This window comes from Mustelus asterias, chromosome 1 (genome assembly GCF_964213995.1).
Source record: "Mustelus asterias chromosome 1, sMusAst1.hap1.1, whole genome shotgun sequence".
In the NCBI taxonomy this organism is placed as follows: Eukaryota; Metazoa; Chordata; class Chondrichthyes; order Carcharhiniformes; family Triakidae; genus Mustelus; species Mustelus asterias.
The window spans coordinates 117,092,717-117,108,512 of NC_135801.1; the positions used below are offsets into that span (position 1 = coordinate 117,092,717).

Below are 15,796 nucleotides of genomic sequence, written 5' to 3' on the forward strand. Positions count from 1 at the left end.
AGTTACAGTAGGAATAAAAATCTAATTTTCACAGGGGTGAAGGCTCTTTTCTTCCCTTCTTTCCTGAAGGTATGGCTCTTATTACCCAACAACTACTTGAGCTCTCTGAATTCATGTGTGAATTCAGACATGAATGTTGACAACCTGTTGAGTGATGAAACCCATTACAGCTGGGTCTAAGATCTTTTTCTCCACAACCCACACGCATTTTTCCACAAAGAGTCCTGGAATATAATTTGCAACAGGACAGCTCTACAATCTGTCTCTCATAGCTTGATTCTGTTGATAGTAAATTTCATCGGCCACAGGTGAGGTGTTTAAAGCCTGTACCTGATCTGAGACTCCAGTGCAATACTGAATGGGAGCTGCATTTCCAGAGGGTCAATTCAACAGAAGAAAATGAAGCTGAGGCCCAGTTTGCTTTGGTTTAATATTTACCTAGCTGAAAACACACTCATTCTACAGCATTATATTGTAATTGCAAGGATTGGCGACTACCAGTTAGTATATAATGAACTACAACAGTTTATTTACAAGCAGATAAACATAGAGTACTTTCACGATGTTAACACTTCTATTTCTAGGATCTACTCTGGTTGCTAAAGCCCGCACTCTGCACAAGATCCCCGTGCTCATTCCCCATTGCAATATTAGGGAAAACAATGCCATGGGACAAACTGGGGCCAACATCCGATGGAACAGAACTCCAATTATTGAAAAGTCGATTATCCAGGCTTTATTTCCCCACACAATCTTTGAAAAATAAGATAATCCCAATGCTAACTCAAACTTGTTAATAATCCATGGTCTATAAAGATAAACTGGGAACCACTAACATAACTATTAGTAACTATTAAAAATATTTCTACCTGTTTCAATCTTTGTTTTACTCTAAACATGCAACCATATGAGAAATGTGTTAAAATGCTCCAGACTGTAAAGAATTATTGAGGTGAAGCCTCAGGCACTTAATTCTAATAAACATTCTTGACCTGGAATATGCCTTTGAAATAATCAGATTACAACTGGAGATAATTGCGCATTGATTACAAACAAGATATAGAGGCCACCGCTCATAAAAGAATAAAATCTTATTAAAGGGTTATGGTAAATGCACTGATAAGGTATTATTTAGAACTCCAGTCTTTTTGCCACAGGATGGAATTAGAAGCCACTCAGTTGGAAGATGCACACGTCCATAATGTATATAAACAAACAGCACCATACTTCACCGAGCTCCGAAGCAAGGCATGGCCTAATGTCCGACAATTCCTCATGGACCAAGAACCAGGCAGTCTCATTGCTGATGTTGGTAAGAGATTATAATAAAGCTACCACTTACCAATGTATTAATAAGTGGGATTTTTCTAAGTATTGTTTCATTGCCTTGTTTTACATATTTTGTTGCTGTAAAACAAGCAGAATTGATAACTGTAACTTCCTCCTATGGGATGGATTTAAGAATGGCGAGGGATCGGTGCCTGTCACCCGAGAGTTGGCACCTAACACGCAACCACTGACTCTCGAACTCCTATTTAACACTCACTTGATTGGCTGTGGGTGGGACTTCCATTTGCCCTTGGAAGGAAGTCCTGCCTATGAGAGCTGTTGGCCCATCTTCAACCTGGCCAGACACAGCGCTGAAGTGGCCAGAAGTGGAGGGGGTGGGGGTGATCTAGGCATTGTGGTTAGACCAGGGGGCAGGGGTTCCCAGTGCTCCAATGTCCTTGGAGGGGAGGATGCCCCAACTCTGAAATGACCTTCAGAGTGAGATGTTCCCAACCCCCAAAACCACCTTCCCAACCGAAATGGGGAAAAGTTTAAATGTCACTTTCCCACTCTACCTGCACCCACTTCTGTCAGCCTAAAAATTGAGGCTGGGCGGGATAAGGCCCTTAAGTGGCCATTAGGTGACTACTAAAGGGCCTTAATAGGTGAATGGGTAGGTTTCCTGACCAAGCGTGAAATCACATCTGGGTTTGGGTCAGTGAGTTCCTGCGAGATTTCCATCTATTCAATTTTACACCCCCTTGCCCCACCTCAGAACCACATTGGGGGAGCATAAAATTCCCCCTGTCCCCACCTCCCCCTCACCTACTCTCCTGAAGACACTGACTCACACTTAACATGGACCTGGTGCAATGTCTCACACCTCTTCTGAATGTTTGGATTCATACTGGTAGTAAGAACAATGATGTTGGAAGATAGGTCAACAATTAAATGAGGGCAAAAGATCACAGAGATGAGCCCAATGCTGTTCTTACTTGGCTTCCACACTTGGGATCATTGGATAATGATTAAAAACATATCTGATTTCTGTCTTACTGAGACCAGGGATACAGTGAGCAATTGTAGCATCTACTGCTTTCTTATCTGATATCAGTTAAGAATGAGGATTACTTTCTAGTTGCTAGGTTATAGGCTGCCAATTTTAACTAAATAATTTCACAACTGCAAACTTTTACTGCTCAACATCATTGGGGAAACTATTCAGTCAAATTTTGAACAGAAAGAACAAATCAGATGTGATCAGTCTTTAGAAACATCAAGAAGAATTTATTTAGTGAAGGGATCCCCTCTGGCTGATCCTTGGAAATGCTGCCATTCGACACCAATTAGCAGAAGTAAATGTTTGTATAACTCGGGAACGAGCAGAAGTAAATGAAAATCACTAAGAATCAAAAAATATTACAGACCTCGCAAGATTTCAGCAAAGCTTGTGAGCATTTTATTATTTTCACTTTTGGAAACTAGTTTTATTTTAATAGGTCACAATATGTTTTTACTAGTGTTACTAAGGAAATACTCTGGCATCTAGCATTTGGTTTCAAATTTAACAATTTTATGAGCAGTGGGCTGTGTATAGTGGCATCATCATCCTCGGCCAGAATGGAAATGATTGGGTGAACACCCCTATCAATCATCATTGGAAACCGCACTTCTGTAGTTAACTGTGATTGACTTAATGCACATTTTTTATGTAACTATCCTCCACTCACTGCATTTTGTGTGAAAACTTATCGTACTGCAACTGAAGATGTTGCTGCAGTTTCAATCATGGGTTCTGTGCTGTAGTTCATGGAAGCTTTTGTGTGGACTATTTGCTGTAGTGAATTGTTCAAACAGGCTCCATTTGCTGAGTAAGTAGACTTTACTATGCTTGTTGTGAATTTTTATCTGAGTCCTGCTCTGTCTCTAACTCATTGGCTGATGCAGGGCTGTCAGTAAATATGCTGCCTAAGCTATTTTCCCCAAAATATACTTAATTCATATAAATTGTAAACATACATTACATAACAGTTCAAATTTGACATTACATAGAGTGCAATACAGGTCAGGGGGCATAGCCTCAAAATCGGGGGGAGCAGATTTAGGACTGAGTTGAGGAGGAACTTCACTCAAAGGGTTGTGAATCTGTGGAATTCCTTGCCCAATGAAGCAGTTGAAGCTACCTTGTTGAATGTTTTTAAGGCAAAGATACATCGATTTTTGAACAGTAAAGGAATTAAAGGTTATGGTGAGTGAGTGGGTAAGTGGAGCTGAGTCCGAAAAGATCAGCCATGATCTTATTGAATGGCAGAGCAGGCTCAAGGGGCCAGGTGGCCTACTCCTGCTCCTAGTTCTTATGGTCTTACAATAAAGTACATGAGCTGCCTCACTAGGATTGCTATTACAGATTTACATCGTGCCCTTTCTGGTGCATATTGCCCAAGTGTTTTATACCAGTTCCAGCCCTTTGGTTGACTTTGGCAAGGACACCTTAAACAGTGGTTATTTTCTATTGAACCTTTGCAGCAGCTACCCCAAGCTTTAGTATGTCTGTCAAAATGTAATCCTGGTCCTTGGAATGAGCCATTTTGACAGCTTTGCTAAAATGGATTCAACCCAATAATTTGTTTATTCTTTCATGGGATGTGGGCATTGCTTGCAAGGCTAGCATTTGTTGCAGATCCATGATTGTCCTTGAACTGCTAGACCACTTTTGAGGGCATTTAAGACTCAACCACATTGTTGTGGATCGGAGGTCACATGTAGGCCAGATCAGGTAAGGATGGCAGAGTTCCTTCCTTAAAGGAGCAGTGAACCAGCTGGGTTTTTATGACTAACGATGATAGTATTATGATTACCATTACTGAGACTAGCTTAATTGACAACTTAATTGAATTTAAGTTCCACCACCAGCTGCCATGGTTGGATGTGAACCCATGTCCCCAGGCCATTAGCCTGGGTCTCTGGATTACTAACACAGTGATAGTATCACTACACCACCAACTCACCCTATAAATATGTCATAAGTGAGAGAACCTTCCCTTCTTCATCAGTTCTAAAGCCATGCATTGACCTTCTTAAATTTCCTGTCTTCACCTTGTCTGGTGTGAAACATGTGGGAACAATTTGGAGTTTTCCACCCTTCAGGTTTTCAAAAGTTTGATTATTAACATGTTAAACTGCCCCTTCACTGCATGTAATTGGTTCCAGCATGGACCATGACATTTCATTGCTCTTTCTCACATTCTCACTTTTTCAGTTGTTCTTCATGCTGACAGAGACAGCAAATTATTTGGAACGTCAAGTCATGACTATTCAAATACCTGAATGTAGACTCCTCCACAACCTTTGCTCCTATTCTTGTAATCTACATGCCTGCACTCTCCATTGGAGATTCCCTTACTGATGCCACACTATTGCTCAGCATCACATAATTGCAGAATTGTTATGGTGCAGAAGGAGACCATTTGGCCAATCATATCTGAACAGGCCTATACAAATGCAGCACAACCTCCTTGCTCTTGTACTCTATGCCTCTATTAATAAAGCCTGTTCTCTTCCCCTGTCCTGCAACTTCAATGACTTCTGCACATATACACCCAGGACCCTTTGTTCTTGCACCCACTTTACAGTTGTATCCTTTATTTTATACTGTCTCTCCATGTTCTTCTCACCTCACACTTCTCCGCATTTGACCTTCATTTGCCATCCATCTGCCCACTTCACCAACTTGTCTATGTACTTTTGAAATTCTACACTGTCCTCCTCACAGTTTACAATACTTCCAAGTTTTGTGTCATCCGCAAATTTTGGAATCGTCCCCTAAACACCAAGATCTAGGTCATTAGTATGGATCAGGAAAAGAAAGCGTCCCAATATCAATCCCTGTGGAACACCACCACAAACCTTCTTCCAGGCTGAAAAATATTCACTAACCATTACACTCTGCTCCTATTATTCAGCCAATTTTGCATCCATGTTGCTACTGTCCCTTTTATTCCATGAACTATAACTTTTCTCACAAGTATGTTATGCAGCATTGTATCAAATGACTTTTAGAAGTCCAAGTACACCACATCAACAGCATTACCATCATCAATCCCCTCTATTACCTTTTCAAAAAACTCTAACAAGTTAGTTAAACACAATTTTCCCTTTAGAAATCTGTGCTGGTTTTACTTAATCCACCCACATTTATCCATGTGGTTAATTTAGTCCCAAATAATTATTCCTAGAAATGTGTCCACCATTGATGTTGAGCTGTCTGGTCTGGAATTGCTAGGGCTTTCTTTGCATCCTTTTTTGAAGGGCATAACATTTGCAATTTTCCAGTCCTCTGGCATCTCCCCTGAGTCTAGAGAAAACTGGAAGATTCTGGCCAGTGCCCCTGCAATTTTCATTCTTATGCCCCTCATTATCCTTGGATGCATCTCATCCAATCCCAGTGCCTTGCTGATGTTTAAACACCAACAGTTTATCCAATATTTCCCCCGTATCTGTTGAGAACCCTTCTGGTGGAGTTTCCTGTTCTGTCACCATGGCCTGGGTAGAATCTGCGTCCTTGGTAAAGATAATTTAATACCTCAGCCATGCCCCTGTCTTCATGTATAAATCCACTTGTTGATCCATAATTGACCCAACTCCTTGTTTCACCACTCTATTACTATTTACGTGCCTCTAGAAGACTTTGGGATTCCCTTTTATGTTGCTTGCCAGTCTGTTCTCATAATCCCGCTTTGATTCCCTTATTTGCTTCTTCACCTCTTCTCTGAACCTTCAGTATTCAGCTTGGTTCTCCATTGTATTTTCTACCTGACACCTATCATTATCACACTTTTTCTTCTTTATCTTACTTTCTATCTCATTTTTCATTCAGGACGCTCTGGATTTGTTTGCCCTACTTTTTCCCTTTTGAGGGACATACTTTGACTGTACCTGAATCATCCTTTTGTGAAGGTAGCCCATTGTTTTGCTACAGATTTTCCTGCCAACCTTTGGTTCCAGTCTATCTAGCTGAGCTCCATTCTTGTCCCATTGAAATCGGCTCTCTCCCAGTTAATTATTCTTACTCCGGATTGCTCATTGTCCTTTTTTACCGTCATTCTAATACGATATAATGATCACTATCGCCTAAATGTTTCCCCACTGACACTTGATCTACTTGGCCCATCTCATTTCCAAGAACCAGGTCTAGCAGCTTTCTTATTACTGCTGTAGAAATTTTCCTGAACACAATCTAGGAACTCTTGCCCCTCTTTGTCCTTTTACGTTACTGCTGTCCCACTGTATATTTGGGTAATTAAAGTCCCCCATTATATCTACCCCATAATGTTTAGACATCTCTGTAATTTCCCTGCAGATTTGTTCCTTTACATCCTTCCCACTAAGTGATAGTCTGTAGACTACACTGAATAATTGCACCCTTTTCGTTCCTTAGCTCTAGCCAAATTGATTCTGTCCTTGAACCCTCTGGGACATCCTCTTTCCCCAGTGCCGCAATGCTCTCCTTAATCAGTACTGCCACTCCTCCTCCTTTTCTTCCTGCCCTATCTTTTCTGAACACCTTGCACCCAGGAATATTTAACACCCAGTCCTGCCCTTCCTTGAGCCAGGTCTCTGTTATAGTCACAACATTATAATTTCGCATGTCAATCTGCGCTTGTAACTCACCAATCTTATTTACTATACTCCATGCATTCACATACATACAATATAACCCTGATTGAGACTTCATTACTTTCTTCCTTACTTCTACTTCACTTATTAAGTTACTATTCTCTATTCTGGTGCTATCTGTCTCTCTCAATATTTTGTGCACTTTGGTATTACTCTCTAATAGTCTCTCCTTGTTCCCACACGCTTGCCCAGTTAGTTAAAAGCCCAGCAAGATTTGCAAACGCCCCTCAGGGAACTCATTCCCAGGTCTGTTCAGATGCAAACCATCCGGCTTGTACAGGGGCAATCTCCCCCAGAGCCAGTCCCAGGGCCCCAGAAATCCAAAGCCCTTCCTCCTGTACCATCTTTCCAGCCATGCATTCATCTGCCTTATCCTCCAATTTCCGTACTCACTTGCACAGGGCGCTGGGAATAATCCAGAGATTATTACTTTTGAGGCTAGTCCCTATTGTCCATTTCCAATTAAGGCAGCCTGCAGTAAGATGTTCCCCCAAACTCTTTCAACATGTTATGAGCAACGGGCTGGCAGTAAAATTTCAATATTCTGATTCTTTGTGAGAAAATGCACAGACAGAAAATCATGTTTGTTTGATATTTTCCAAAAATGCAATCCCTGCCACTACATTCAATGTTGGGTGCACTGGACTGTGGCATAATTCTCCCTTTCTATCACATTTCGACCTAATTCCTCAAGTGTCTTTGTAAGAAGCGTTGGATTGGTATTAATGTTGGTCTTTCTCTGTTGCAGGTTGTGGGATTGGAAAATATCTTAGTGTAAACAGCCAGGTTTATAAGCTTGGCAGCGATTATTGCAGCCCCTTGGTGGAGATTGCCAAAAGGCATGGACATGAAGTCATGGTGTGTGACAACCTGATTCTCCCCTACAGGGATCAGTGTTTTAATGCTGTCATTTCGATTGGAGGTAAGAGAAGAGATCACATGATCACATACTAGAAGGTAGGGCAAATTACTTAAATCATGCATTCTGTATATCGGCATGCTGTTCTGATTATTTCTGTAACCAGGATTTGAGGTCATAGTGAGATGAAATTTTCTCTGTACACTAATTGTAGTAAAACTTTAAATCCTTCATTGTAAAGGCAACCCTGATTTTGTTATCGTTTATGCATGGAGGAAGGGCCTGCTGCCATCCTCTGAGCCCTGCTGAAGGTCTGACAGATGGCATTGGAAGTGAGCTACCTATCCAACTGCCTTCATGTTTTTATTGGTGTCCTGGACTATTAGCATGGTGTGATTGTCACCCTTTTTGCAGTGCCTTCTGCTATGAAATGGAAGCAGAAGCAATCCTAGATCAGGCCTCTGATCTCTGAGCTTCTCTGGATGCTGCTGAGGCATAACATGAGAGGCCCCCAAGCCAGAGCACCTACTGGGTGCCTGAAAAGAAAGTATAAACTATTCGCAGTCTCTTCACCTTGCTTCTGAGCTCTTTTTGATCATCTGGTCTGTGGTGGGGGGGGGGCGGGGATGGAGAGAGCGCGTGTGCGCGCCCGCCCCTAACACAAGATCCAGCCTTAACTTCATGGGACACCATTGACATCAGGGCCTGCGTGCCGGTTGCAGTTGAAGGCCCTCCTTTGCTGATTTAGGCAAGCAGCAAAACTGCTGTGTAAAAGTTAAAAAGGCAGTGACTTATTAAAATTGGATTCCCCCTCACGTGCCACTACTCCCCCCAATGCCTCACACTTTTTTCCTCTGTGCCCTGTTAGAAAATTGAATACTCCCCAGGCACAGCAGAGAGTTGTATCACTGTGGAAATTATCTTCTAGTATGTGTGATGTTGCAGAATTCTTTTACACAGGCAAATGTCAACTAGATTCCCAGGGGAGTTGTATGATAATCAGAAATACATTATGAACATAAAACTCTTATAAATGTTTTATCTCAGGCATGTACTTTACATAATTTAAGATGTATTGAATTCAGACAATATATGTCTAATATTTTATCATGACATGATCGAATTATTCTTGGTTGGACTCATATTTTAAACCTGAAGAGAGTGAATTTTGTTTTCAAATTAAAAGTACAATCTTATTGTTACTGGAGTTGTGTTTAATATGGGTGAGAGTTGTATCTTAAAACTGATCCAAACTATAACTCTTCAGGTTTATTTCAAATAAAATGTAATCTGATTCAATTTGAGTTCCAATGTAGTTCTCTCATTGTTAAAGGAGTGCGGGAGCACATATTTTGGGATCAGGGCTGCTAATTTTCTTTTTTATTGTAACCACCAAAGACAGGTGAAGTCATTTGGCAGCGAGAAGGTTAATTTTTACTAGATGTACAACCATTGTCATTGTCAAGAGGTGGGATAAGGTTTTGGGTCAATCTATAATTCAATCTCTGCTTTTACATCATAGTTACAATAAATAAAGTGAATGCTGGAAATATACAGCAGAATATCAACAACACAAAAGAAAACAAATAGGCCAACATATTAGGTAGGGACCCTCGAGGAAATTTTTCTCTTTGTGTCTGGTGAAACTGGGGCAAAGACCCTCTGTCTCCGCAACCATGTCCCAGGATTTCTGAAAATGCATGTAATTGGGCCTGTGTCTGGGCAGCTGCATTACAAAATAACATAACATTAGCATTATGAGTCAGAAAAGGCTTCTTGCCTCACTATACTGTTTATCTGCCTGTAGGGGACCCAGGTGGAGAGTCAGTGAATAATGGCCCTTTTAAGACCATAAGACCATAAGATATAGGAATAGAATTAGGCCATTCAGCCCAACAAGTCTGTTCTGCCATTCAATCATGGCTGATATGATTCTCATCCCCATTCTCCTGCCTTCTCCCCTTATTGATCAAGAACCTATCTATCTCTGTCTTAAAGACACTCAATGACCTGGTCTCCTCAGCCCTCTTGGCAATGAGTTCCACAGGTTCACCACCAATGGCTGAATAAATTCCTCCTCATCTCAGTTTTAAAGGAGCCGTTGTGCCCTTGAGTTCTAGTCTCTCCAACTAGTGGAAACATCCTCTCCATGTCCATTCTATCTAGGCCTCTCAGCATTCTGTAAGTTTCAATTAGGTCCCCCCTCATCCTTCTAAACTCTATCGAGTATACACTCAGACTCCTCAACCACTCCTCATATGGGATAATTCCTGGGATCATTCTTGAGAACCCCCTCTGAACCCCCTCCAAGGCCAGCACATCCTTCCTTATGAGTATTCCTTATGGGTATGAGGCCCAAACAGCTCACAATATTCTAAATCGGGTCTGACCAGAGCCTTGTACAATCTCAGCAGTATATCCCTGCTCTTGTATTCTAGCCCTCTAGAAATGAATGCTAACATTGAATTTGCCTTCCTAACTGCCAACTGAACCGGCATGTTAACCTCAAGAGAGTCCTGAACCATGACTCCCAAATCCCTTTCAGATTTCTAAAGCTTTTCCCCATTTAGAAAATAGTCTACACCTCTATTGTTCCTACCAAAGTGCATAACCTCACACTTCCCCACATTGTATTCCATCTGCCACTTCTTTGCCCACTCTCCTAGCCTGTCCAGATCATTCTGCAGCCTCCCCACTTCCTCAACACTACCTGTCCTCTACATATCTTTGTATCATCCGCAAATTTAGCAACCATGCCCTCAGTTCCATCTTCTAGATCATTAATGTATATAGTGAAAAATTGTGGTCCCAACACTGACCCCTGTGGAACACCACTTTAGAAGGACTCTCAGCAGATCATAAGACTTTCTAGGTTCCCTGGAGCAGCCCATTGGCCATGAATGCAAGAATCAGCCATGACTTTAGGAATTCCTCTCATTCTCCATTGATCTTCATATTTTGCCTTTTTTTTTCTGGTTGCTATTCTGCAGTAACAATGAAAAAAATCTGAATGTTGTTAGTTTCTACATTGTACAGGGAAGGAGGAAGGGAGGAAATTGTGGATCCCCTAGCAGAGATACTTGCATCATCGACAGCCGCAGGTGAGGTGCCTGAAGATTGGAGGGTGGCAAGTGTTGTGCCTTTGTTTAAAAAGGGCTGCAGGGAAAAGCCTGGGAACTACAGGCCAGTGAGCCTCACATCTGTAGTGGGCAAGTTATTAGAAGGTATTCTGAGAGACAGGATCTACAGGCATATAGAGAGGCAAGGACTAATTAGGGACAATCAGCATGGCTTTGTAAGTGGAAATTTGATTGAGTTTTTTGAAGGGGTAATTAAGAAGGTAGATGAGGGCAATGCAGTCGACGTTGTCTACATGGACTTTAGCAAGGCCTTTGACAAGGTACTGCATGGTAGGTGGTTGCATAAGGTTAAATCTCACAGGATCCAGGGTGAGGTAGCCAAATGGATACAAAATTGGCGTGATGATAGAAGACAGAGGGTGGTTGTAGAGGGTTGTTTTTCAAACTGGAGGCCTGTGACCAGCAGCGTGCCTCAAGTATCAGTGCTGGGTCCACTGTTATTTGTCATTTATATTAACGATTTGGATGAGAATTTAAGAGGCACGGGGATAGTAAGTTTGCAGATGATACCAAGATTGGTGGCATAGTGGACAGTGAAGAAGGTTATCTAGGATTGCAACGGGATCTTGATCAATTGGGCCAGCGGGCTGACAAATGGCAGATGGAGTTTAATTTAGATAAATGCGAGGTGATGCATTTTGGTAGATTGAACCAGGGCAGACTTACTCAGTTAATGGTAGGGCATTGGGGAGAGTCCAAACAAAGGTAACATTAATACCAAATTAGCTGACAGGGGACTCAGTGGACATTAGCATAATGCAGAAAGCAGTGGAGCCTCTCACTAAATTATAATCTATTTTCACAGTTCCAACATGTCTAAAGCTGAGTTCAAGGTACCTATGAGGGGAATGCGAATATAAGGTTTATTTGGCATCCAAATAACAGACTAACTCATGTCATGTTAATTCTGCAGCTGCCTCCTTCCACTAAGCCCTCGTCGTGACATGAGTTGGTCTGTTATTTGGATGCCAAATAAACCTTATATTCTCATTCCCCTCAAAGGTACCTAGAAGTCAGCTGTAGACATGTTGGAGCTGTGAAAGTAGATTTTAATGTAGTGAGAAGCTCCACTGCTTTCTGCATTATGCATTGTCAGCTATTGTCTACTGAATCTTCTGTCAGCCAATTTGGTATTAATGTTACCTTTGTTCTTGTTTCAATACCTACATTACTGACCACGTTATTAAGTCTTAATTCCTGTCCGAGGTGACTACTGGTGAAAACACCCTATTTTTCACTTTGTTCTCCAATATTTCCCCCAAATTCAGGTTACAGATGTACAACTTTACATTTCAAAGTTGTGCACTAGGATGCTTAACCTGAAAGGGAGGTGGAAGCAAATTCATTTGTAATTTTCTAATGGAAGTTGGCTATATGGATAAAAAAGAAGAAAAATGCAGAACTGTGGAGAAAGATTAGAGAAGTGGACTAATTGGGCACCCAGTACCATATGGCCTCCTTCTGTGCTTTATGATTCAATAATATGCTTAGATGAAAATATAGTTCCTGGATCTATTGTATTAGAGGTACAAAGTGTACAAAGTACAAAATACTCACATCTGTCTCAGTTCCTGCATATCTTGTTTTTCAATGGTCAGTGGTCATGAAAGCAAAGAATCATAAAGCACAAAAGCAGGCCATTCAGCTTAACGTGTTTGTGATGGCTCTTTGAAGAGCTATCCAATTAGTCCCATTTCCTTGCCCTTTCCCCACTGCCCTGGAAATGTTTTCCAATAATGATGATCATGATAAATGAACTCTGTCATTTCTTATTGTAGTGATTCACCATTTCTCAACGAAAGACAGACGTATCCGAGCAATAAGAGAAATGACAAGGACTTTGCTTCGTGGAGGACAAATGATGATTTACGTGTGGGCGATGGAGCAAAAATACCGTCGCTTCGAAAAACAGGACATTTTTGTTCCTTGGAACCGATCCTTGTGTTCTAGACCATCATCAGAGTCTGGCCAAAGCAACAACAAACCCATAGTTGCAAGCACAGTCAAAGCACAAGATAAAGACCAAATGCAAACAGCTTCAAGTGAAGTCAGTGCAACATTGTCTCTCCGGCAGGATCAACGCACAATACTTTCATACAGAACCAACAATCATACCTTGTTAGAGAACTGCTGCTCCAGGATGTCCAAAGATCAGGAGTACCGATTTTACAAGAATCTGGGAAAATCGCTTTGCTCGTGGTTCTTCTCCAGATCACTTGATGAGACTGCAATGCAGACACACATCGATCACCTTAAATCAATGAGGGATTCTCCAGAGCTAATGAACACTTGGAGAAACAACACTGATGGCATGCAGCAAGTGAGGAAATTGAGGATATCTTCTCGGCACTGCAGTTTGGACGGAGATTGTCCAACATTAGTGAAGGGAGACAGTTCTGAAGATGATGAAGTATTCACTGAAAATCCAAAGCATAAAGAAGCACAGTGGTTAGAGACTAGAAGCACTCTGAAAGAAAAACAAGGAAGGCATCAAAGTGAATGTGACGGACATGGGGACCTAAATCCTGATCATGCTAACTCCATAGAAGACAGACAGAAAAATGAAGAAGCACAGAAATCTGAGGGAAGTGTTGCTCGGGCTTTTAGAAGGACTTCCACAACAGAATCAGCAGTCGCTGTGATTGATGGTATCAGAGCTGTGGCTATGGATGATAAGCAGGAGGAAATTGCAGATGCTACAGAATTCATGAGATATTATCATGTCTTCAGGGAAGGGGAATTGGCTCAGCTAATTGAAGAGAATGTACAGGAGCTTCACATCCTCAGCTCCTGCTATGATCATGGCAATTGGTGTATTATAGCAGAAAAAGAATGATTATGCAGAGATTATAAACTAATATATACATTTTAATGTAGAATCAAAGGTAACAGCTTTTTAAGCCATTTAATTTTAAGTCTCATGTTGCACAAAACTGTTTGCAACTACAATTATGCCTGTGATAAGCACAATATTGAATACAGTAATGCTAATAATCTATTACATGTCCCAAGTATTGTGCATTTGAATTTTACAAATATAATCGGACAGCATTTCCAGCATAAATTCTCATTGGTGCCACTAGAATTGAAGCAAAGGAAGGAGGTCACATAGTAGTAGGAGTTAAAATGACCATTTCCATTTTGGTTGTCAGAAAAGTTTGAGGAGCAAAGTATTATAAAAGTGTCAGAAGGACGCTAAAAACTACCACCTCACCAGGAGACTTTGCACAACAGTCATGCCATACTGATCCTGGTTCCAAGAAGCACATGGGAGCTACATCCCTCCTACCCTGTGTGAATGCAACCTGCCTACGCTAGGTGACTCTCCATAACTTGATGATCCCACACATTGATCAATTAGTGTGTTGCTCTCATGATATTCCATTGTATTTTATTTATCTTTTCCAGAAGGTGAGTGGTAGCTTGGTGCTCTTTTTTCATTCTTTCATGGGACATGGGCGTCAATATTCTGGCACGCTTCCTGGTGATGGAAGAAGTTACCACATTTCTTAGCAGATCAAGGCAAATGAATCCAAGTCCCTCCCTTAACATGTAACTCGTTAAGCTATCTCTTCCCTGATCCTGCAAACTCCAGTGGAGTCGGAGTTAGAGGTCACCAATATCACCAAAACTGCACAAAGATTTTTGGCCCCTAAAAGAGAGTGATAGCCTAGTGGTATTATCACTAAGCTATTAATCCAGTAACTCATTTATTGCCCATCCCTAGTTGCCCGAGGACAGTTGAGAGTCAACCACATTGCTGTGGCTTTGGAGTCACATGTAGCAGGTAAGGACGGCAGATTTCCTTCCCTAAAGGACATTAATGAACCAGATGGATTTCCTGACAATCAACAATGGTTTCATGGTCATCAGTAGATTCTTAATTCCAGATATTTTTTATTGAATTCAAATTCCACTATCTGCCATGACAGGATTCGAACCGGGGTCCCCAGAACATTAGTTGAGTTACTGGATTAATAGCTTAGTGATAATACCACTCGGCTATCACTCTCTTTTAGGGGCCAAAAATCTTTGTGCAGTTTTGGTGATATTGGTGACCTCTAACTCCGACTCCACTGGAGTTTGCAGGATCAGGGAAGAGATAGCTTAACGAGTTACATGTTAAGGGAGGGACTTGGATTCATTTGCCTTGATCTGCTAAGAAATGTGGTAACTTCTTCCATCACCAGGAAGCGTGCCAGAATATTGGCCTTCTTCTGGCTACTCCCTTTATCAAGATATAAAGGCAGATGCTTTTTGTGAGCCCGAGCCCTGAATGTGGCCTGAATCTCCAAGAGGGTTCCAATATCAGCTTTGTTCTTCTTAAGGAGCCAAGTTCTTCAGGGTACCAAAGCTGGAGGCATCAATATGAGGTAGTTGCTAATAAATCAAAAAGTGAATTCAGTAGAAATTTCTTTAATGAAGAGTTTGATTGTGGAATTCACTACCAGATGGAGTCAGTGAGACAAATAACATGGCTGCATTGAAGAGAAAGCTAGATAAGTATATGCAGGAAAAAGGAATCAAAGATTATGCTGATAGAGTTAGATGAATAGGGGTGGGAGGAGGCTCGTGTTCAGAAGCAAGCTCTGTGTGGACTGCAGCCTCTTGGTAGTGCTTTACATCAGACACTTGTTTCTCCTTTTGATGGAAAGTTACCAGCTCCATTTTCATAGAATCATACAATGGTTGCAGCATGGAAGGAGGCCATTCAGCCCATCATGTCTGTGCCCGCTCTCTGCAAGAACAATTCATCTAGTGCCACACCCCTGCCTTTTCCCCATAGCCGTGAAAATTCTTTCTCTTCAGATAATGATGCAATTCCCTTCTGAAAGCTATGATTGAATCTGTC

The 15,796-nt window shown here is 41.4% G+C and overlaps 1 protein-coding gene across 1 annotated transcript; it reads left to right on the forward strand.

The window, feature by feature from the left end:
- The first annotated feature begins 1,158 nt into the window (after positions 1 to 1,158).
- LOC144509974 (putative tRNA methyltransferase 9B) lies at positions 1,159 to 13,780 on the forward strand. Its single transcript, XM_078239084.1, has 3 exons — positions 1,159 to 1,312; positions 7,694 to 7,867; positions 12,723 to 13,780. Exons 1-3 carry the CDS (start codon positions 1,159 to 1,161, stop codon positions 13,778 to 13,780), a joined length of 1,386 nt encoding a protein of 461 aa, XP_078095210.1.
- Positions 13,781 to 15,796: the final 2,016 nt, after the last annotated feature.